This window comes from Gigantopelta aegis, chromosome 9 (assembly GCF_016097555.1).
Source record: "Gigantopelta aegis isolate Gae_Host chromosome 9, Gae_host_genome, whole genome shotgun sequence".
Lineage (NCBI taxonomy): Eukaryota > Metazoa > Mollusca > Gastropoda > Neomphalida > Peltospiridae > Gigantopelta > Gigantopelta aegis.
In genome coordinates, this window is record NC_054707.1 from 66,849,289 (window position 1) to 66,873,519 (window position 24,231).

General features: G+C 34.7%; 1 protein-coding gene across 1 annotated transcript; it reads right to left on the reverse strand.

The window, feature by feature from the left end:
• Nucleotides 1-703: 703 nt before the first annotated feature.
• Nucleotides 704-24,185, reverse strand: LOC121381283 (F-box/LRR-repeat protein 4-like). The gene is made up of 15 exons (XM_041510530.1): nt 23,938-24,185; nt 20,266-20,356; nt 19,233-19,362; nt 18,073-18,165; nt 15,361-15,574; nt 13,317-13,387; nt 12,761-12,830; nt 12,238-12,347; nt 11,351-11,460; nt 10,203-10,332; nt 9,097-9,189; nt 7,766-7,873; nt 7,477-7,563; nt 6,010-6,114; nt 704-5,537 (listed from the first exon to the last, which is right to left on the reverse strand). Exons 1-15 carry the CDS (start codon nt 24,172-24,174, stop codon nt 5,408-5,410), a joined length of 1,779 nt encoding a protein of 592 aa, XP_041366464.1. The 5' UTR covers nt 24,175-24,185; the 3' UTR covers nt 704-5,407.
• Between the last annotated feature and the right edge of the window lie 46 nt (nt 24,186-24,231).

Sequence of the window (24,231 nt, forward strand, 5' to 3'; positions counted from 1 at the left end):
CTTTCTCACTAACCACTAACCAACTAGCCGAGGTGTGCCCAGGACAGCGTGCTTAAACCTTAATTGGATATAAGCACGAAAGTAAAATGAAATGAAATGAAATGTCATGTCTGGCAAGAAATCTTTAAAAACTAACAAACAACCAGGACAGTCATGCTAGAACACATGTATCTGAACTTGCCTTATGTGGAAGCACGCCCAGATAACAACCACAGATACCCCAAAACAGAAACCCGTAATATAAATACTATAGTTACATATAACATTACTATAACATATCTGACGTTATTGTTTAGGGGTACCTGTGCTAACAACGAGGTAAACAAACAGATGTATTTATGTCGTAAACTGTATAAAGTTCACCGCCACGGTTCCCGCGAGATTCCAGTTTTCCATTGAAAAGTACAGAAGCCAGGTATAGCTAAATGGTTAGAAGGAAGAATCCTCTGACGTGCAAGGAACTGACTCTCTTCAGTGGACCCAGTGGGTTATTACACAAAACATAATCCACAATGAACAACAAACGACATCTCACTGATCATCAGGAATATTAGCAGCATACGTGAGGATAATGCTTTTTTGTGTTTCATCTCATAAGGATATATCCTACAATTATTTGTTAGACAATAATGTCCAATAGGGCAGGGTCGTCAGAAAACAATAGGTTGGTGAAAACAACAACAACAACAACAACAACTTTGTATCTTGAATATCATATATTAATATCACAGATCTTATTTTGCTTTTTTGTTTTACATCTAAAAATATGAAATTATCTGACACAACATGAAACAAAATTGCATTGCCGACATCTGCATGGAAACAACAATCAAGTCAGATCATTAAATTAACACAACTGCAAAATATAATACTAGTATTATACTTGTTTTAAAATTGCAGTTTCGTTTTAAATAAATGCATGTTTTATCACTGTCCGCCTTAGTACAGATATACTACATATGCACACAAAACAAAACAATAGAAAACCACATATTCCAAGTGGTAAAATGCAGAATAAAACATTTTTATACAACCTGAATTAGCGACTAGCAACCAAACAATTGCGAAGATTGGTTAGATAATTAACGTGGAAGGTCTGTTCCAAATAGAAGGGGAAAAAAAACTAATTCTCAAGATAGCAGGTTAAAAATCCACCACACTAAATATAGATGTCAGTCGACTAGTAGTAGTAGTACAATATTAATGCCTTTCAAGTCTTAAGTTTTCATTCTTAACTTCTTATAAAATAATTTGCAGTATTTTCACATACGTTTCAAAGCTGAATATTTTTTAAGGCAGTAAACCAGTTGGCATACGATTGTAATAAACTATATTCTAGCCTGTCAACAAGACACATCGTTAGTCAAACCCATGTGCAAGCATTTTAGGTGTGTGTGTGTGTGTGTGTGTGTGTGTGTGTGTGTGTGTGTGTGTGTGTGTGCATGTGTGTCTAAACTACGATGAGCTAAGTTAATTAGGAGGGTCGAGTCATGCTACTCCATAAAATATGTTGGAAAGAAAATCTGCTTCCAGGGGAGGGCCATCATGGCTAAGCCATCAATCTTAAAGCTGGTAGACATTGGACTTGCATCCCGCAACCGACTCCCACTCAAAGTGAGTTTTTACTATGCAGAGTTCATTAAGCTCTATCGAGGACACTACAAATACTAGTAGATATGATATAAGCCAAGAACAGCATGACATAATCATGGAAATCAAGTTAAAGTGATCTTTTATAACTGGTAGTCCGAGAATAGACATTGAAAATACTGAAGGTTTATGTAAACTATAGGAGTTCGTTGTTTCAAAATAACTGTCTAAACTGTTCATACCAGACGCTTAATCAGGATATCAGGCGCCTGGAAGCAAAACATAATTTGTGCCCACTCTCTCAAAAACCAGTAAGCCTACCAAGATGGTAGTATCTCACCATGATAGCATACTTTGCTGTGCTCTGATGAAATAAACAAAGTAGTTACCAATACTCGCAAACTACAGGTAAATGCTCTCTCTTTTAGATATTACAATGCCACAGATTGTTAACCCCTCAACACCACCACAAAATTATTATACATGCCATAGCAAATGATTAATTATGCTCTAGTGGTGTCATTCAACAAAACCTTCATGGTCACCAGTACAAGTTCATCAAAATAGAATCAATTTAGCACAAACTGAGTTAATTTAACACATGATTCAAGTTTGATTGTTTCATATTTCTCTGTTACTATATGAACACAACATGGGGTTTAATTCCCCGAGATAATCCATGCAAAATAGGCTACAAATTCAATTGCTGCAGCTACCCACAGTTTCAGTTTTCTACACACCTAATTGCACTGCTTAAATAATAAAGGTGTCTGCTTTTGCCATCAACATATATGGTTAATTGCCTTGATTAGACATAATAATGTCTCGTAATACCTTGTCCTGCAAATTGAGTTCATGACGAGCTACATCCTAAGTAGTGTAATTTCCCCACCAAGTCATTTGGTTGTTAAAACAGCATCTGAAAACTATTTTTGTATTTTACTATTTTCTACAAATCATCCACATAATTTACTTCCCATGACATACTGTTGTTTGATATCCTTCAGAATAGATCATCATTTCTTCTTTGATATCCTTCAGAACAGATAATTATTTCTTCTTTAATATCCTTCAGAATAGATCATCATTTCTTCTTTGATATCCTTCAGAATAGATCATCATTCCTTCTTTGATATCCTCCAGAACAGATCATCATTCCTTCTTTGATATCCTCCAGAACAGATCATCATTTCTTCTTTGATATTCTTCTGCAGGGCTCACACTGAAACAACTTTATTTTTGAGATGTCGAGTATTTTCACAGAAAATTATTAAAAATAGTTAGTTTTAAGAATTTTGTTTCAGCCAAAGACTACATATTGTATCCACTTTGTATAAAATATCAGCAATCAACTAATTCGGCAATGGACAGGGTAAGCCCTGATTCAAAATAGATCATCACAATTCTTTCTGTGCACACCATTCTTTGATATCTTTCAGAATAGATCATCATTTTTCTTCCTGTGCACACCATTCTTTGATATCCTTCCTTTAGATGCAGTCATTAATGTAGGATACCTATCATGCATTATTTTGTGGTACCAATTACTCCAGTGGTATTGCACAACTATACAACATATATATCTAATAAGGAATGCTTAATAATGCCCCAGCACATTCTGTAATAAGCAGCATGTCTGACATACAACAATTGTGACACACGTTAAAGGGACCACTCTGAGTTTGTAGACACTGAAGCATTTGCTTTTGGCAAATACTGGTACACCTGTTTATAACAATTAAAACTGAGCAGTACTTGCATTTCCTTGGTTATACTATAAATGTCTGTGTATTCAGTGCATTGTTGTTCATCCTAATCTTTCTAATAGCTAAATATTGATTTTTGTCTACAACAATTTTGTCCATATCAGTTTATTTCTTCTTCCAACAGTGAAACAAAATGAGAACTAATTAAGTCACCGTAAATCCATAATATAGTCATTAATATATGATTTTATTACGTAACGTTCGATAGGTTTCATTACCCAGTTGTATTATATCAGAATAAATTATTTGATTAATTACAAACTCAAGATAGTTCCTTTAAAGATTGTAATGAAAATTAAATTAAAAATAATAAATTAATTTTATTAATAATATATTAAAATCTATAAAACCTAATACTACACAGTAAAACATAAACAACAACTGTTCTTCAAATTCGATGCAATTATGACAGGTTTTTTCAACAAAACAAAAATAGTTGAGGAATTGTCAAATAAGGAAAGGTTTGAGAAGTCATTTTTGTTGATGAAAACACCAGGACATATACTTGTATTTTGTTTTACTTCATTAAAAATGTCTGAACACAACTGAATGACTGGCAGTTCATTCATACAATAATGTCCACTGTTTACATAGCACATGTATCAAAAACAGATAATTATTTACAGTGAAATCTTCAATAATCCAGACTCCCATAGTATTTATACAATAATGCCCATGGTTTACATAGCACATATATCAAAAACAAATAATTATTTACAGTGAAATCTTCAATAATCCGGACTCCCATAGTCCGAAAACTCTACCTTATTTATGAGCAGCCAAAATACCAAACTAATTCTTCACTGTAAACGTGTTCACTAAACAGAATATTCAGATTCTGGAACTGGATGACCATTAAACAAAACAAAGTGTAAACAAAATAAAGACAATTTGCTTCACTTGACTGAATGTCATTTCTTCCAACAGATTGTTTGATCAGAAACAAAAGTAACATATTTACTCAGTTTGTTTAACCATGGTGAGCAAACACAAGAAGACAAAACAACACACGCTAAAATGATGGCAAAAGATCTGAGTATGCTTCATAGGGTTTTTTTTCTGTGTGGGAGTAACAAGGCTTACTGATATAGGTTACTGTTTTGTTAGCATTATCATTGCCTTTTCAAAATGTAATGCATAAAATTAAGATCAACAGTCAGTGGTAAAATGTAAGTGTATGTTATTCTTGCACAAATCCCAAGAAAGCAAAATGTTACAAAATTACATCTTTTGATTCAATTTAAAATTTAAAATGATGGGAAAATATCAGCACAAATAAATTAAAAAATTAAAAAGCCAATTTAAGAAATGGTTACTTAACAATTGATGACATACTGAAAAAACCTTTCTTAAAATATACATGTAAAATTATTTTTTCTCAATTTGTTCAATATTTTGTAATTTTCAAGAATATAAATATATATTTTATTTCATAAATCTGAATTTATTGTTTACTCTTTTTTTTATTTGTTTGTCATTCAAGGGAAATAACTCGAGATATGATTTAGTACTAAGGAAATTCCGTAATTCAGATAATTTTAAGACAACCTTTACTTTCCAGTTTAACAAAGTTCCACTGTATCTCCCTTTTTTTCTGTAACCACAAATTGTTCTGCATTTAAATGTGAAGAAATAAAATTTGATAAATGGATTTAATTAAAAGTATGAATTAATGTCTAATCCAATATAACTAGTAGCATACATTCATCATTATCCATACAAAAAAATAGACTGAATACAGTTATATATTTTATTATCATGAAATATAAAAATGTTGCATGGTTTTGATGAATTCACTAACACTTTATGCTCATCAATATTTCATGATTCATAATACCCAGGAAATGAAGATAATATATCCAGAATACCATTTGCTCTCTTCTAAGTGATCATCTGGTAAATGCAAGTACCACAAGACCTAGCATGTTCTGCAAAAATGTGTACTCATATTTATGACAAGCTGTTTAATAAAAAATAAATGTAGCATTACATTAAAATATTAAGATGAAAATTATGGAATAACCCCTTGTTCAGTTTATATAATAAATACATCAAGACTGAAAGCTCTTCTTTAGGTCAACATTTGGAAACATGTGGTGCCAGTTTTCAACTGTGGCTTCATCGATATCTGCACAGAATGATATGTCAAACATTTTCAAATTCTTGCATGATTCAAGAATTCTGGAAAAAAAGAAGAAGAAGAAGATTTATGAGAATAATATTATTATAATAGAAAAAACAAACTTTGTTTTGTTTAACAACACCACAAGAGCACAGTGATTTATTAACCATTGGCTAGTGGATTTCAAATGTTTGGAAATTTTGATTTACAGTCTAGGAGAGGAAACATTTTTCTATCAATAGCAAAGAATCTTTTATATGCACCATCACAAAGACAGGATAGCACATACCACAGTCTTTAATATACCAGTCATGGTGCACTGGCTGGAGAGAGAAATAGCCCAATGGGCCCAATGACAGAGATCTAAGGTGAGCTAAGTGATTGAAACTATGTACATATATTGTTTCTGTGACATTCATGTTATTCTGTGCTCAACATCCCCCCACAACCCATCAGTGTGAAGTACAATGCCAAAATATCTATGACATGAGGTCTGACAGTATAAAAAAAGAAAGTGTAATACGTTGTTACCTGAAAGTTCCAATGACGGACACTTCTCGGGTTCCCAATATATCAAGTTGTTCTAAAAGATGACAGTGGTTGGCAATTGATATCAGGTCAGTATCACAGACAGTTCTGTTAGAGAAAAACAACACTTTGTTACAGACAGAGAATATTATAATAAACATAGAGGCGTTTTCCCTAGCTTGTTTTAGCATGGTGCGAAACCATGCCTCAATAATATAATACCATCTTCCCTTAATCGGCACGATGCTGCCCTGAGATTAAACCAGTCTTTTAAAATAATTAATTCTAAAATTGCCTTTATAAAAAAACCCTCAAAAAATGTATTATTAATATTAAAATATGCCTGTTATATATTTTGCCATTCATTTATTAAAGCAAGCACATTAATTACATTTATTTTTATTTCAATTATTTTTTGTCTTTAATGAGAAGAAAAAGTGCCCTGAAAATGGTAAAAATGCCTCAAAGTGTTTAGTCTACCATGCCTTGCCAAATGTGTATGGAAAACTTTTCCGAAAAGTTTCCAAAATAAAACCATGTCAAATGAAATATATTTCCCAATGTAAAATGTCAATCTACAGTTAAATTAGTATAGTGATTGACGCAAGATTTGAAATTTCTAAATTTAGCCATTTTTTCAAATATATTTAAAATTTAATTTCTAATATCACTCCTGGTATTCTTAAGAGAGCTTGATCTCAAATACAAATTATTCATATAATGTCCTTAGTCGCAAGTATCAACTCATTGATTTACTATTTCAAATTAATTCTTGTATTGAGCGAAACATGCAGTCAGTGCAGGATATAAACATTCTTAACTCGAAAAATCAGAAAAAAGGAAAGTGAGGATGAAAGTCACCCAAATTGTATTATAGGTCGCGGCTTTGTAAGAATGATCAGACACTTTGATTGTTTTTCTCAGTTCATGAAGGAAGGTCTCCCGATTTTACCAAAACAATCACTTCCGGCACTGTGTCAATAGTGTAAAAGCAAAAAGCAAGGAACCTATTATCATGAAACATAATCTATCACTACCATGATTACCAAAACCCCCCAGTTCCTGGTGGGTTCCGATGAACACAGGGCATGAAACTGAAAAAGTGTTTCCCATAAAACTGAAAATCTTGTGGCCTGTAAAGACTAACTTGACCTATAGCCTTAGTGCAATCCCAATAGCCAATCAAATGGTGAATTCTTCTACAATCCTCAAGAGAGCTGGAACCCGTGGAAGTATGAACAAAGTATGTCTGGATACAGAACCATCAAGTACTATCTGACCGTGGACATAATGTACAATTTCAGTCATTTCACCAGCTGTTGGGATTAACATGAGGAAGGGAGTTTGAAAAGAAACTGGGTTTTAATTAAAATATTCCCAAATTATTTTACTTGTGATGGGTGATGGGTGTTAAAACAAATGCTTCCCATCCCCACAGGTGAAAGGTTTTTAAAACAACTTCGGAAATACCTGTTTGCAGTTAAAAACAGCTTCTTTAATTTGCAACACTTTTGTGACAAAAGAACAAAACATCCTGAACTGGACTGAAGTGATGAACTGGAAACAAATAAAAAAAGAAAACAATAAAAATGCTCAAAAACAGCTCTATATCCAATTTCATATTCAAAGATATTACAATTATTTTTAGAGATAGATTCACAAAAAATATCTCTGTCTGTCTGTCTGTGTATGTGTGTGTGTGTGTTTGTGTCTGTGTGTCTCTCTCTCTCTCTTTAAAACTACTAATAGTAATACTAACCACCATCCCATGTCAATTTCCTCAAGGTCTGGACAGTTGTTGGCAATAGCCCTCAGTCCAATGTCACTGAATGTTCGAGCTCTCCATAGATCTAATGATTTTAGTTTCCTGTAACAAAACGTATCACTTACTTTTAAAGCAAATATGGTTAAATTCTACTATATAATATATAAATTATATTAATTCCCCATCCCCCAAATAATACTCTACAATTAACTGTTTGGGTTGTTAGTATTTTTGGTCAATATTTCTACACATCAGCATTGTCATTGGAACCATGTTTTTGTAAATATATATAAATATATTTTAACACAATACTTTTTTATATTAATTACCGGTATGTAACTATTATTACCACAAAACAGTATGTAGTATGACTTAAAATTCCAATACTTATTAAATTGTGACCTGGAAATATGTTATCAAAATAATTAGCATTAGTTTGGACTGACTAAAGTAAAATATAAATCCACGTGTCAGCAAACTTGAATGGAATGTCAACAATCCAGGGATAAAACACATGCAAGTCTCCGTCTTCACCCTCATATCCAACACACACAGCCAACCAACTATCTTACAATTTTCACAGACAGTTGAATCCTGTTGACTCGAACCCAGTTGGTGTTCGAGAAAGTGTCCGACCCATCCGGTAGTTGGACCCAACCATTCGGTCAACATTGTGTAACTGTCACTTGGGACTTTTGTTTTTGGTTCCATTGTTGCTGTGTATTTGACCCTTCTGAGTTTGACACAAAGAGATTCTAATGTATATCTAAATATGAATGTGGTTTTACTTACAACATTGCTCTTTATGTATAAACTATAATAGTATTAATACAGAACTGTCATGTGATATAACTGGGTGAGAAATGCTTAGTACAGCGAGACACCTCTAAATCAGACATTCAGTAAACCAGAATTCTCTCCTTAGCTGGACATTTTTCACAGTTCATCTTTAAATATCAGTACAGAAGAGAACCTCTATGAACTGAATACCTCTTAAAAATGTAACATTTTACTTGGACCTGTGGGTATCTGGTTTCCAGGTGTATCACTGTATATTACAGGGATGTAGAGGGACTGGAACATAAAAGCTTACTGCGGCTGGGGTCCAGGGTCCCTGGAACTGCTAAAATTGCATTCAATGCTAACAAACCTAAACTGGTTATAACTTATAATATAAGGCACACATCATAAACTTGAAACTGTGAAAACATGCAAATGAACCTTGTGTGGTCAGTAGTATTGAACATCATGTTTTTGGTTTTTTTAGACAAATTGAAAAGCACATTTACGCGTATCTCTCATATCCCTGATATTATTATACTAACCTGCAGTTTGATGCTAAGGCAAGTGCTACATCATCAAAATTTGATATTCTTGAGCAAGCTCCGAGATTCAGGTGCTCTAAATCTGGACATGTACTAAAGAAAAAAAAAATGTAGGATAAATAAGCAAAACAAGAAATACATATATATAATGGCTTACTATTAATAGCAATAAAATTTTATTTGCCGTAAGTATGACAAAAAGTTAATTCTATTATAAATCAAACAAAATGTATATATCTGATGGACAAAATATACTGATAATAATACATTTAACTGATTTTGTATAACTGGATGTATTGGTCAATGCGTGTTTTATATCCTCACACAGGCAACAGCAAAAACAGCACTGAAAACCGAGTGCAACCCCTGCAATTAAGAAAACGTCCATGGAAAAACAAAGTGGAATTTATTTTTAATGAATAAAGAAAGAAAGAAATGTTTTATTTAACGACGCACTCAACATATTTCATTTACGGTTATATGGCGTCAAACATATGGTTAAGGACCACACAGATTTTGAGAGGAAACCCGCTGTCACCACTACATGGGCTACTCTTTCCAATTAGCAGCAAGGGATCTTTTATTTGTGCTTCCCACAGGCAGGATAGCACAAACCATGGCCTTTGTTGAACCAGTTATGGATCACTGGTCAGTGCAAGTGGTTTACACCTACCCATTGAGCCTTGCGGAGCACTCACTCAGGGTTTGGAGTCGGTATCTGGATTAAAACTCCCATGCCTTGACTGGGATCCGAACCCAGTACCTACCAGCCTGTAGACCGATGGCCTAACCACGATGCCACCAAGGCCGGTCTTTTTTATTGAATAAAACAACAAAAAAGTGCCCTGGAGAATTAAAAACTTGTGAGTGATGAGTCTTCATTGGAGTTCAGTATATCTACACTTTTCTTTTAACTGTTTGTTAATCTTTACTCTTCGTTGTTATTTCAATGGCAATAATAAATTAACCTAGTTAATATTGTTCATGATGTTTTAAACAAAACAGTGCTGGATTTTTTATTAATTAATATTTATTTGAGAACTACTCTGATATAGGGTGTTGTTCCTGCTGCTAACACTTTATATTGGAGTATTCCAGTGACTCACAAGATAAGGCCGAGGACGGAAGGTATGTCTGCCTGAGTGCGATACAAATTAACTTTCTTTAACATTTTCATCTTGCTGAGGTACGAGAGACCGCAAGTATCAATATTTCGACAACTGCTGAGATCTAACTCTGAAACGAAACACAAAACATTTTCTTTAATATGTTCTGAAGTTTTGTAAAACAGTGTATACAGATCCATGAAAGTTGTGAATGAATGAATGAATGAATGAATGAATGAATGTCACCTGAGCACGCAATCATATTGGTTACTGGGTGTCAAAAAAAAGGATAACAGGATGAAAAATCTATGATCTACATTGGCAGAAGAATTCTGTTATTATTAATAAAACAGTGTGCACAGTTTTGAAGGATCACCTCCATGAAATACCTAATGATGTATGATTAATTCATATGCGTTGGTTAATCTTGTGGAAAATCACTGGCTTTACCTGAAGGGGGCCATCCCCCGCCAATCACACCTCTTTCCGCCCATCACCGTTTTATAGTTTTCTGTCAACCCATAATACCACTCCCAGACAATGTGATTAACACCTTCACCCAATGTGAGTCGTCCCCCATTATAAAATCTGGCTACACCAATGTGGAAAATGAAAAAAAAAAAAATCACTATTCTGGCTATACTAGTACAGATAATGTTCCATCACTCTCATACAGTTATCTGCCCTCAATGTTTTAATAAGAGTCATCTCCCCTCTTTTGTGAATAGTTCTCATTCTGTACTGGGGGCGGGAGTTAGCTCAGTAGGTTGAGTGCTTGCTTGAGGTGCTTGCATCGCAGGATCGAACCATACTGATGGATCCATTCAGCTAATTGGGTTTTTTCTCGTTCCATCCAGTGCACCACAACTGGACAAAGGCTGTGGTATATGTTTTCCTGTCTGTGGGAAAGTGCATATAAAAGATCCCTTGCAGCATTAGAAAAAATGCAGTGGGCTTCCGCTGATGACTATGAGTGAAAATTACCAAATGTTTGACATTCAATAGCCGATGATTAATTAATCAATGTGCTCCAGTGGTGTTTTTAAACAAAACAAACATTCTGTACTGTAAACTCTCTACTTGTGTTTGTGAGCATCAGACAACACAAACTGCCTATAAGCCTACTTTACACATGATCTATAAGGTACCTGTGAGAACAGGACAGTGTTTGTACAAAATCTCCATTGTCTTCTCGTTCACAAACTGACAACAGGAGAGGCCCAGGCACGAAAGACATCTCCCACAGGCTTTGAAAAAACTGCAACATCAAAGATAAATAATATTATTAATAAATAAAATGAAAGCTACAACTTCAGTAGTAGTTTATCTGTGAAATTAGTATGACTACATGAATTTTAAATTATTTACCACTTATAAATTATTGTGCAAGGCAGTTGACAGTCAGCTACAAGACAAAATGTAGTCACTTAACCAATGCAAACATGAAAAATCTGCCCACATGACAAACTTTGGATCTAACATTAAGACAGTTCCTATAATATTTTCATTTCATATTAAGCACACTGTCCTGGGCATACCTCAGCTATCTGGGATGTCTGTCCAGGACAGTGAGTTAGTTGTTAGTGCTTAGTGAGAGAGAAGAGGGTGTAGTGGCCTTACAGCTATCCACTGAGTCGTTAAAGCTCGCTCTGGGTGGGAGCTGACACTGGGCTGCAAACCCTGTACCTACCAGTCTTAAGTCTGATGGCTTAACCACAGCGCCACAAATGCCTATAATCTTAATATCTACAAGTTTTTGAGTTATACATCACCATGGAAATTATACAATCCGTTCAAGGTTGTTCTGGTGTTTCTAATTTAACGACTCAATGGGTAAGTGTATAGCCACTACACCCTCTTCTCTCTCACTAACCACTAACTCACTGTCTTGGACAGAGCCCAGGATGACATGCTTGAACCTTAATTGGATATAAGCATGAAAATAAGTTGAAAATAAGACAAAAAGTTAGATAAGTGTTATTCTTTGAGTAATAACAAGCAGTAAACCGTGACAAATACCACTTATCTGACTTACCTTTCTAGCGCTGAATGTGACAGAGGTCCGTTTTTTCCTGCCCAAGAGAGATTTAGTCGTTGTACCATCTGACATCTTGTGTGTAGACTTTGCAGAACATGATCACTGATCTGAGAAGTTTAATAAAAACAGAGTTCAGTGCACACCCTGTCCATTGCCAAATTAGATAACTGCTAATCTTTATTCAAAGTGGCTACGACATTTAGTCTTTGGCTAATATAAATTTCTTTAAATTAAACAAATTCAAATAATTTTGAAGAAAATATTCAACATATCCAACAATTGGCTCAAACAAAAAACATTTCCATGGTTAGCCCTGAGTGTTTACCCACTGCAGGATATCTTTTCTGTGGACATTAAAAATCAACAGAGATCTTTGTCTATTCATGCTAAAAAGTAAAATCATAACTGTATATCTATATATGAAAATAACAAAGCAAAACGTTTAAAACAGTGATGAGAATAGAACAATATTATCTTGGCTTGTAACATCTGCGCTAAAAGATTTTTTAACATGTTTCACCTGTGTCCAATGAGGTTGAAGGTTAAGTTCAGTAAACAGGAGGGAATCATAACAGTGTTTGTGGAAAAGTCTGGAAAATAAGAACACATTTTTAACCCTTTCGGTCAGAATTTATTTCTGATATTTATGACATAAAAGGTATCTTATATTTTATTTTTTTACCAGTCTGTTGAAGATTGCACTAAGCCATACATTTTGGAAACCCAATATTAAAGCTATGTGAGATTGAAATGATAACATTATCTATTGGCTATTGCAGTTAGTTTTTAAATCATTGCTATCATGTTTTCCTTGAGTAGAGATGGCAAAGCAGAAGTCAAGTGATAGTTGGTAAGCAGTTGAAAGATCAAACCTTAATGATTCCACAAAGCATATTTGCACAGAAAAACATTTGAATCATAAAATTAAATTCAGAATTACAAAAATAAAATAAGTAACACATTACTTAAAGAATGATATAATACATTTACTTAGAATACTGGGAGGTTTCTCTTGGTTAGAACATGAACAAATCACATCACACAAACTAAAGAATAACAGAAGGAGATAAACTCACTTGCAGGTACGAGCTGCATTTCCTAAAGAAGGTGTGTCCAAGTAACTTAATATAATTTGTATAACTTCATCCTACAAAACATAAATAGAATTAAAAAGACATCTTTTTAATATCACACCAACATCTGTTTTAAAACAAAGAAGAAAAAAAGGAGAAAAAGAAGGAACATCTATTTAAAATAACTTCAGTGCATTTTAAACTGTGATTATTTAGTGTCTAACAAATGATTATTTGCCATTAAACTTTAGTCTAGATAATAAGAAAAAAAACCCCACTACTGTCACAAAGGTCACTAAAAAAAAAAAAAAAACAGAAGGAAAAAACAAAAGGATCTTGTATATGCACTTTCCCACTGACAATGGTACTAGTTAGGACAGGAACACCCACAAATCCATTGATGAAAAGAAATAAATGATCACACTAACTCTCACAGCAAAAAATAACTGCAATAAAACCCTCATCAGGAAGTCAATTGTGTTATTGGCATTCAATCCCACATTACTGACATTCAGGCCCACATTACTGATGTTCAATCCCACATTATTGACATTCAGCCCCACCACACAGCTCTGTATTTTATACTAACATTATGTTGCTAATAATGAATTAAATTTGGTCCATAATGCCAAGTCTTCCCTTATTTATTTTTCTCAGTATAAAAGATAAAAACCATCACAACTCAGGTGAGTGATCTACCATCAAACAATATCCCACCCCATTTAATAAACTGATATCAGGTGTGTACTGTGTAATAAGTGTCACTAATAAACTGATATCAGGTGTGTACTGTGTAATAAGTGTCACTAATAAACTGATATCAGGTGTGTACTGTGTAATAAGTGTCACTAATAAACTGATATCAGGTGTGTACTGTGTAATAAGTGTCACTAATAAACTGATATCAGGTGTGTACTGTGTAATAAGTGTCACTAATAAACTGACATCAGGTGTGTACTGTGTAATAAGTGTCACTAATAAACTGACATCAGGTGTGTACTGTGTAATAAGTGTCACTAATAAACTGACATCAGGTGTGTACTGTGTAATAAGTGTCACTAATAAACTGACATCAGGTGTGTACTGTGTAATAAGTGTCACTAATAAACTGATATCAAGTGTGTACTGTGTAATAAGTGTCACTAATAAACTGATATCAGGTGTGTACCATGTAATCATTGTCACAAACAGAGCAGTGCTTCTCTAGCAATGTACTGTGATGTCAGTGTTCTACAATTCGGGAAGTTAGTAATTTATATATATCTTTTGGGCCCGTGCTTATAAAACTTTTAGTTCAGACTCAATCTCTAATGATATCACATGCATACAATTTGCATGGCGTTGTCATGACATTATTGTCTCAGACTGTATTAGAGTCTCAAGTCTAGACTCTAAAAGTATTGTAAGCACCAGGCTGGTGTGCTCTAGTTTTTGAGAAACATTGAGAAAACATGTCACCACACTAGTTCCTTTATTTTAATGAATGAAAACTATACAATTTGTATTTAACTTCTAATAAAAACATGCATGTGTGTTTGCCTACAATATTTAATGAGCAATAATGCATAAATAATTCAATAATTATTTATTTAAAACCTCTACAGTAATATGTTTAGGAAGGCTTTGAAATTGACTGCATACATGTATATGTGATTGCTTCCAATATTCTAAAGAGCAACAATGCAAAAATAGTCAATAGTTTTGCATTTAAAATCTCTAACCAGACCTCAATGGTGTCATGGTTAAGCGAAAGCTGGTAGATACTGGGTTCACAGCCTGATACCAGCTCCCACCCAGAGTGAGTTTTAACGACTCAATGGGTAGGTGTAAGACCACTAATCCCTCTTCTCTCTCACTAACCAATGAACAAATCGCCATGTAAGTCAATCTTAATCTGCAACAATACATGATAATGCTAATGATTAACCCACTGTCCCAGACAGACAGCCCAGATAGCTGAGGTGTGTGCCCAGAACAGTGTGCTTAAACCTTAATTGGATATAAGCACAAAGATAAGCTGAAATGAAATAAAATCTCTAATACGTACTGGAAGGTTTTCAAATTGACCATATGAACATATACTTGATGGAGAATCATCCTGAACCGTGATGTGGATTTGCTGCAGGTTTCTAATATTTGCCTCCAGTAGGTCTGCTGAATGTTTGTGTGTTGGTGGGATTTCCTCACAGCCGTGTAGGACTATGGCATCGAGTTCGGTGTAGTATCCCAGCAGATCATGAAACAGCTCCATGCGGATGAGACTGGAAACAACATAGGCTGATTAAAAATATTTATTCCGCCAGCAGGCACTCATAACTGGGGGAATAAAAATGATAATTTTGCAGTGATAAGTAAAAATTATTTCACACGTTACATAAAGTTTGATAATAACTGATAACCTGTTTATTACCCTATATTTTTCTGAGTATGGCAGGCTAATATTCAACACAATATATACATATTGTTTTAGAAATGAAGAGGATGACATTATGTCACAACTGCATGGTGGAGTGGTAGCCTAGCAATGGAGTTAGAGAACACTGATGCATGTACATTGAATTTATTTTAACATGTAGATAAAAGCAGAAAGGTGCATTTATTTAACCTGTAACACAAGCTTGAATGATATGAAAGTTTTTTTCCTATAATTGGCAGTACCACAAAGCATCAAAACAAATATCGTCAAATAATATTTTATATTTTAAAATTTTCAACAATTGTAAAAGAATTCTTTGTCTTATTTGGAACAAACTGCAGCTATGTGTTTTAGTATTACACTGATCTATCAGTTTATTTATAAACCTGTATGAATGATTAACCAAAGTTCAAATATTTAATTGTTTTTTAAAGTAAGGGGATGTAACTCTTATTAGTGGACAACTCAGATTGTGATTGATGGACTATTAGCCTGAGACTAAATATCCATGTAGATACATTAAAATAGTAGTTTTTAAACACAGTAAAATGCAAGGCGTGCAGGCCTCTCCAGCTGGAAAAAGCAGCAATTGGATAATTTAGATGGCTTTGAGTTTTCGCTTCCCTGATAATAATTCCAGTTAAATTTAAAGTTTGTTTTGTTTAACAACACTATTAGAGCACACTGATTAATTAATTGGATGTCAAACATTTGGTAATTCTGACATGTAGTCATCAGAGAAAACCCACTACATTTTTCTTAATACAGCAAGGGATCTTTTAATAGACTTTTATATGCACTTTTCAACAGACAGGAAAACACATAACATGGCCTTTGTCCAGTTGTGGTGCACTGGTTGGAACGAAAAAAAACCCAATAAGTTCAATGGATCCAAAGAGGTGGTTCAATCCTGTGACACAAGCACCGTAAGCACGCACTCAACTGACCAAGCTAAATCCCGCCCCTAAGATGGCTTTGAGAGTCATCGCTCTCCTGATAATAATTCTAGATGACATATTTGAAGGAGAACAGTTTCACACATTCATTGCCTACTCTTTTTTGATTAGCAGCAAGGGATCTTTTATATGCACCTTCCACAGACAGGATAGTACATACCACGGCCTTTGTTACACCAGTTGTGGAGCACTGGTTGAAACGAAAAATAGTCCAATGGGCCCACCGACAGGGATCGATCACAAACCGACCACACATTAAGCGAGCGCTTTGCCAAAATCACCATGAAAGACAAACCTGATCTGTAACAGTATATGATAGAGCAATACTCAAAATGTCAACTCAATAGCCTGAGGTTTTGCAAAAAATAAAGTCTTTAAAACAGTTTTTTGTATCTCCTACGTTCAAGGGCAATAACTGTCAAACTTGATCTGTAACAGTACATGATAAAGCTTAATACAAAATTTCATCTCAACATCTTGAGGCATTGTGAAAAAAACAGTCTGGAAAACTGTACATGGGACAGACAGACAGAAGGACGGAGACAAAACCTATAGTCCCCTCTAGTTGGATGGGTAGGGGACTAAAATGAAGCATTGTAACAACACACACTAAAGCAAAGGTCAATGCAGAAATATTCACCACTTTTTATTTGTGGGTAAGTAATAGGCGAGTTTGAGAAACTGCTCACCTCTGATGGAAAGGCCTGAAATGAAAGTTCATTCAGTAGGCTTTGACAATTTATGACAATATTTAATGTTTATATTAATCCTTTATTATTAAATCTTCTCTGAGTAATACATTTAAATCATTCAACTGATCAGGTTTGATACAATTTATTACCAAAAATTAATTTGTATTGGATTGGGCCAAAGCAAAATTATACAAAATAACTGACTCTTTTTAAATACTATTTACAGCCAATGATCCAAATCTCTGAAATTATCTTAAAGGGACATACCCTAGTTTTTAAACACTAAGGCATATTTTTCACCTAGACTCTAGTTTCAACCCTTAAAAATGGACACTAAGTTTGGTTAATTTACAAACCTGTAACAAATTTGGATACAACAGAGTGAAACAAGAGTCTGTGATGTTGAAATACCTTAAAATGAACTAAAACGCGATATCCTGAAACACCAGGATAACCAGAAACACTTGTTGTATGGAAATGGATAATCTAAACAATAAAATATAAGTAATGTTTGATTTCAGTGATAATAAATGGCTCCAATAGTGAAACATGTGCCTTAGTGTTTACAAACTAGGGCATTTCCCTTTAAGCAATATTTCCAATGTAAATCCCATTGGTTACTTATATCTGTCCTGTAACAAAGAGTGCCACATCACATATACAGTAATCTAGAATGAGAAAACTCTCTGGCTTACTCTGTTGGAAAGTCGGTGGGCGTTAGTGGAGGGGAGAACACTCTCGCTTCCAGTTTGGTTTGTACAGGGGCGTGTGCCCACAGTGTTTTCCACCTGTAAATAAAACACATTCTGCTTTGAAAGGCTGGATATGTTCATTGCTCTATAGTTCAATACTGACCAATTATTCTAACAACTCGTATCATTGTTGATAAAAAAAAATAATAGATAAATCTTTTAAAACAAAGGTAGCACCAATAAATGATCAATAATATTATGAAGAAGTAATATATGCATTACTTTATGAAAGACAAAAAAGGGTAAATTCACTTCTCATCAGCTCGTAAGCAAGCAGAATAAAAACTTAAAGTTTGTTTTGTTTAATGACACCACTAAAACACATTGATTTATTTACTATCAGCTATTGGATGTCAAACATTTGGTAATTCTGACATATATGTATAGCCTTAAGAGAGAAAACCCACCACATTTTCCCATTAGTTGTAAAGGATCTTTTACATGCACCATCCCGTAGACAGGACAGCACATACCACAGATGTGGAGCACTAGCTGGGATGAGAAATAGCTCAATGGGCTCACCGACAGTGCATCAGGCAAGCACTTTACTACTGGGTGATTTCATAATAACAGGGCCTTACCTAGCCCATAACTAAGGGGCGGTGGTTGTTACAAAAGAATGAGAGCACATTAATCTGGCATGAATTTTCTCCAGCTAGATTAAAAAATAAGGAACTTCATAAACTAAAAATGGCACCTTTTAATTTTATAGACGAGTGGGGTTGGGGGGTTACCATCCACTCAATAGCTAAGGCAGGGCACAATATTTCAAGAAAACTGTCACTCTGTTTACATGTCATGCTGGTTATACAACTTTAATTTCAAATGAATTGCCATTGTGCATTCTAAAATTAAAAGTTACAAACTTCAGAATTTTGTTCAGCCTGCAAATACATGTACCCTTAACTTAACCTAGATGAAAATCATGAGAACCGAGTTCCGGTTACTAAGATTTTGAAGTATCATCCCCAGTATGAGTTGATACTTTCAATACTGCCTGAAGCCTTTCTATTTGAACAAACGAAAAAATCACTCATATAAAACATATGACTTCTAGTTTTACAACAGAAAATATTACAAGTAATTATCTGAATCATAGTTACATTACTTTGCCGGTGTCTACGTCTGTGCCTGCTGCTGTATCACAAGCTAGTATTTTAACCACGGCTCCTGGGTTGTATGTCTCATACAAGTCAATTTTCAAAGGGTACACCTTCTTCTGAAATGAAATTTCTGAGGCAAAGAAAAATAAATAAAAGTTTTAAAAATTGACCACCGCACCTGGGTAAACTACATTACTGACAATTTTCAGATTTTCATGTATGAAGCCCCAAGTACCATTTAATAATGTGACAGTCACACATTTCATTTTGTATTGAAAATCTCCTTTTACTTATAATACAAATGATGCCTGTGCCTTGATGCCTGTGCCTTGTTAATCATCGGCTATTGGATCTCAAACATTTGGTAATTTCGACATATAGTCTTAGAGAGGAAACCTGCTACATTTTTCCATTAGTAGCAAGGGATTTTTTATATGCACCATCCCACAAAGAGGATAGCACATATGACGGCCTGTAATATACCAGTGTGGTGCACTGGATAGAATGAGAAATAGCCCAAATGTGCCCACTGACAGGGATCAATCCCAGAATGACATCTCATCAAGCGAGCGATTTACCACTGGGCTACGTCCTGCCCTGCCTGAATTAAATCCAGTGGCTGATTTTATTTTGTAAGTCACAAGTTTTCTTTTATTTAAGCATATTTACCAAATGGCTAAATGTTTTTGGCTAAGTATGTTTGCAAAGTATTAACAACTGCCATGTAACTTGAGATCATTAATGTTTGGGGAAGAACTTTTGGAAACCAAATACTTTTTAGGGCATGTTGGTCCTCTGATCTACTAATTATCTAAAACCTCTTAATAGTCCTATACTACAAACCGTATCAACACAAAATTCATACTTTACCCTTTTCATTAATAAAATCAAAATTTAGGTGATTTATTGATATGTATAAGCAGTTGAAACAGATCAGACCTTAGGGTGCAAATATTAGATATTGTTTACAGTGTAACTTTCCATATATATCTGTAAAAGCTCTTTCTAGAACTTTCTAATATACCAAGTTTACCAATAAAATCTTGACTATAGTAGTCATTTGGTGTTCTTCTGAACCTCTTAATGGCTGATGGAGCCATATTCCACCATGGGCCATATTTTCTCTGAAATTGAAATAAAAATTAAAAGGGTCTTTAATAAAATTGTCTGTTAAACATATATATATTACCATACATGTTGATGCAAATTTGTATTTTGCTATTTTACATTTAGTTGAGATACATTTGTAAATACATGATGCAACTACTAAATGAATTTATCCTACACACAGGCCAACTATTTGCATAGCTAGCTCCAGAATATCTAATTTGTAATGTGCTGTCATTAGGTGTAAACAACAGCATCCTAAAAACATCTGGGTAAAAATTAATAGGAAGCAGAAAATTTATGTCACATATATCAGGCCTTCGGATCATTTCCAGTACCGTGTCAGTAAAATCATGGAACTGAAAAAAAAGTTCCCATGATTATTAATATTATATCGAGTACGACTATTCAACAAAATTAATATAATTATATATAATTGTTTTTAAAAACTTATGTTTCTGATATCACACTACTAAAGAGTGTGTTTGACACAATCACATGACCCGATTCGGATTGTTGTGTTATCCGCACATTCTCAGTGTTCTGGTTCAGGTAAACCCAAATCAGAGTTCCAACACACGCTCAAATCAAACGGATAACACATTTGAACAAAAATCACTGGCACTAATTATTTGTAGTGTATCTCTTAAATATAGGGGTTCAGAATTAGTATTTAAATTCAGGGCTAGCTCTGGGTGAGCAAAAAAATTCGCCAAATTATCTTTTAAAAAATGCAAAACCCAGTTATTATCCAACAAAACTTCAATTATTACTTGAATTTTTTTTACCAAATTAAAATAAAATTTGCCAATTATTCCCAAAATTTGCAATTGGTGACTGGCAGAGCTAGCCCTAAAATTCAAATATAATTTTGTAGTAAATATTTAATCTCCTGACTTGTTAAAGTCAACGTCACACCATGTGCTCAAGTACTAAAGGTGGCAATCGAATAGGCCCCACTATTTGGGTTATAGCAAAAACGGAACCGTGCCAAAATGGCCCCAGGCGAAAACGAACCAAATTGGACAAAACGGAACCTGTGTTGGCTAAAAAGGCACCAAAATATGTGGACAAAATGGAACCTGCGTTGGCTAAAACGGCACCAAAATCGATGGCTAAAACGGCACCGAAATCAAAACCAAAATTAAGGCATATAAGGCATACACTTTTTAATGAACTTTGTTAGTTGCCTTTGATGACAACTTTATATAACTTGATAAGAAGTCCAAGCCTCCAAACCATTGTATTTTGAGTTTAATTGTAGGCTATTATATAAGGGAAAAAAGATCTATGACAACTGGATCCCCTTACTTGTTTACTTAATGCACAGCCTCCCAATGTGGAGAGCTGCTATCCATTGAGAACTAATTAGCATAGCAACTTTGTTTCACTAATGACAATGACAATGACAAAGAGATTTACGTGCACATTCAGAGAAAGCTGTTGTAGCACACGCCTATCCTGGTCACAGGGACCGGCCTTGGCCGGTTCCCTCTGTCCAGGACAGGAAAGAGTTGGGGGAGGGTAGTAGAGAGGGAACGCCTGCACTGGCAAGTGCAAGAGAGCACCAGCAGTCCAATGTTGGTGACAGGCGGGGGGGGGGGGGGGGGGGGGGGGGGGGGGGTATTTGGTGCTATGGAATTTTGAAAGTCCCGTAGGATTATGTCAAAGAGGAAGAGGTGCGCGTTTACATGAAGGAAATTTGGCGCAATTTTGATGGTCGTTCTAATTGAAATAGTGAAGAGAGCCAATAGGTTTTGCTTTTAGTATTCCGAAAGTGGCTCTTTATTATGACCATCTTGGTGCTGTAGGGTGTCTCCCTAGGTTGCCCACAGGGCCCTTTGTTTCACTACAGAGATGACCTATTTATGAAGCTGACACAGTACTAGACTGGCTTCGGTCAAATTGGTGTGTAAAGTGCTTTTTTTTTTTTTTTTAAACGTGCACAAATATCTCCATTATAGATGTAAATATTTTGTATAAATAAATAAATAGGCAAACAAAATAAATAAAAGTAACAACTATTCAGCTTGTTGGGTTGAAGTCATCCACTTTCAATATTTTCGCTAGTTCTTTTGCCGTTTCAGTTAAAATTGGCCCAGATAACGGCATATCTTTCAGTCGGGCATTCGCAAACCACTCAGAAAGGGCCCCCTCAACATTTGCTACTTTTCCTGTTCTCTGCTGTTTCTATTTGGATTAGCACTGCTGTGATACTGGTTACGAATTTCCTCTCTTTTGGTGGATACTTGAGAAACTTGTGATTGGGAGCATTTGATTATCAAAACATCTATTGACTGTTATTCCAAGTAGGGCCTAGATTAGCACATGCTCAAGCTAAAAATAACAGTTGTACTGAAGGCACTAATTTACTCTATTACCTTTTTAAACACAGCAACAACTAACAGATCTCATGAAGGAAGTCAGATGTAATAAAGTAAAATGATGTTTATTTATTTACAAAACAAGCAATCGATTGTTGTGTACTTAACCAAGCAAGCTGTGCAGTGAACACTGTGAGCTTTGATGTTTTGTCTGCGACACTCTGGCTAGACGGAATCGGTGATGGGGATTAACAATTAGTTTCACATGTTGAATAATACGATTTTGACCGGCTTTATTCGGCAACAAATCTAAATCATGATACCCCCCCCCCCCCTCTCTATTATGTGTGGTTCTGTTTTAGCCAATACAGATAGGTGCCGTTATAGCCACAATCGGTTCCGTTTTCGCCAACGAAAATGGTTCCGTTTTCACCAACAAAAATGGTTCCGTTTTGGTAGTGGTTCCGTTTTAGCCTGATCCCCACTATTTCCTGTGGTTTCCTTATGGGAGGAAATGATGTACGACTAAACTATTATTTTTATTTAGTTGTCAAAATCACAACAGCATGCGTATAATGGAGAAGGCATGTTGGTCGGTTATCATGATCACAAGGCACGGAACCGAAAAAATGTTTCCCATGAAATTTGAAATCCTATGGCCTGATATATAATCTAGCAAAACAGTAGTCAGTCCTTTGTTATAAAAGCTCTGTATGTTCAAACAAATAAATATGTACACAACACCTTTGATGTCACATACTTAACCTACTGGTCAAGTTCTAGTTTTGATAGTTTACAGCGAATATTTTGTTTTCAAATAATTGTTGATTAGCAATATTTCTAGTCAATTGAAAATTGATTAGCAACTACTTTTTAATTATTTAAAATTTTGTTGCAGTATCTGAAACTTGGGTAGCAAACCACAACACTATACTAAACAAAACATTTCCTGGTTTATTAATATAAACATCTGGCATAAGTCCGATGTTTATTTTAATGAACTATATTTTTGTCTGCAATATATCAAATTAGAAAGTTGTGTGATAAAGTTAATCTGATATATCTGCTGTCAAACTGAATGCCAAATCATCACGAATATCATTATTAGACTGCCACTATCATCATAATCATGTGACCGTTAGCTGTCAAAGTTTGAGGAACACAAATATTTATGTAAAAGCAACTGCATGTCTATGTGACATTGATTATATTTGTGTAGTTATTGTTTTGGGGTATCTATCAGACAGAATAAATATTTATCAGACAAAACTTACAAAGACACAAGCTTGGGTGTAATCACCGTAACTGGGATAAATATTGATGCCTCCTGCTAGATTACACGTTGTGTATGATATGCTTGTTTCACTTCCATACTGCGAACTAAAATCAACAATTGCATATGCATACTGTTCAATTATTTCAATATTAGGCTCTAAGACTTTTGATTTCCGAGTATCTTCGTCGATTTTAGACAGTGAATTCGATTCTTTTGGTGAATTATCTGTTGCCATCGTACACCGTTATTTGGAGTGTCATACGCGTAAAAGCATACACAAATAAACATACGA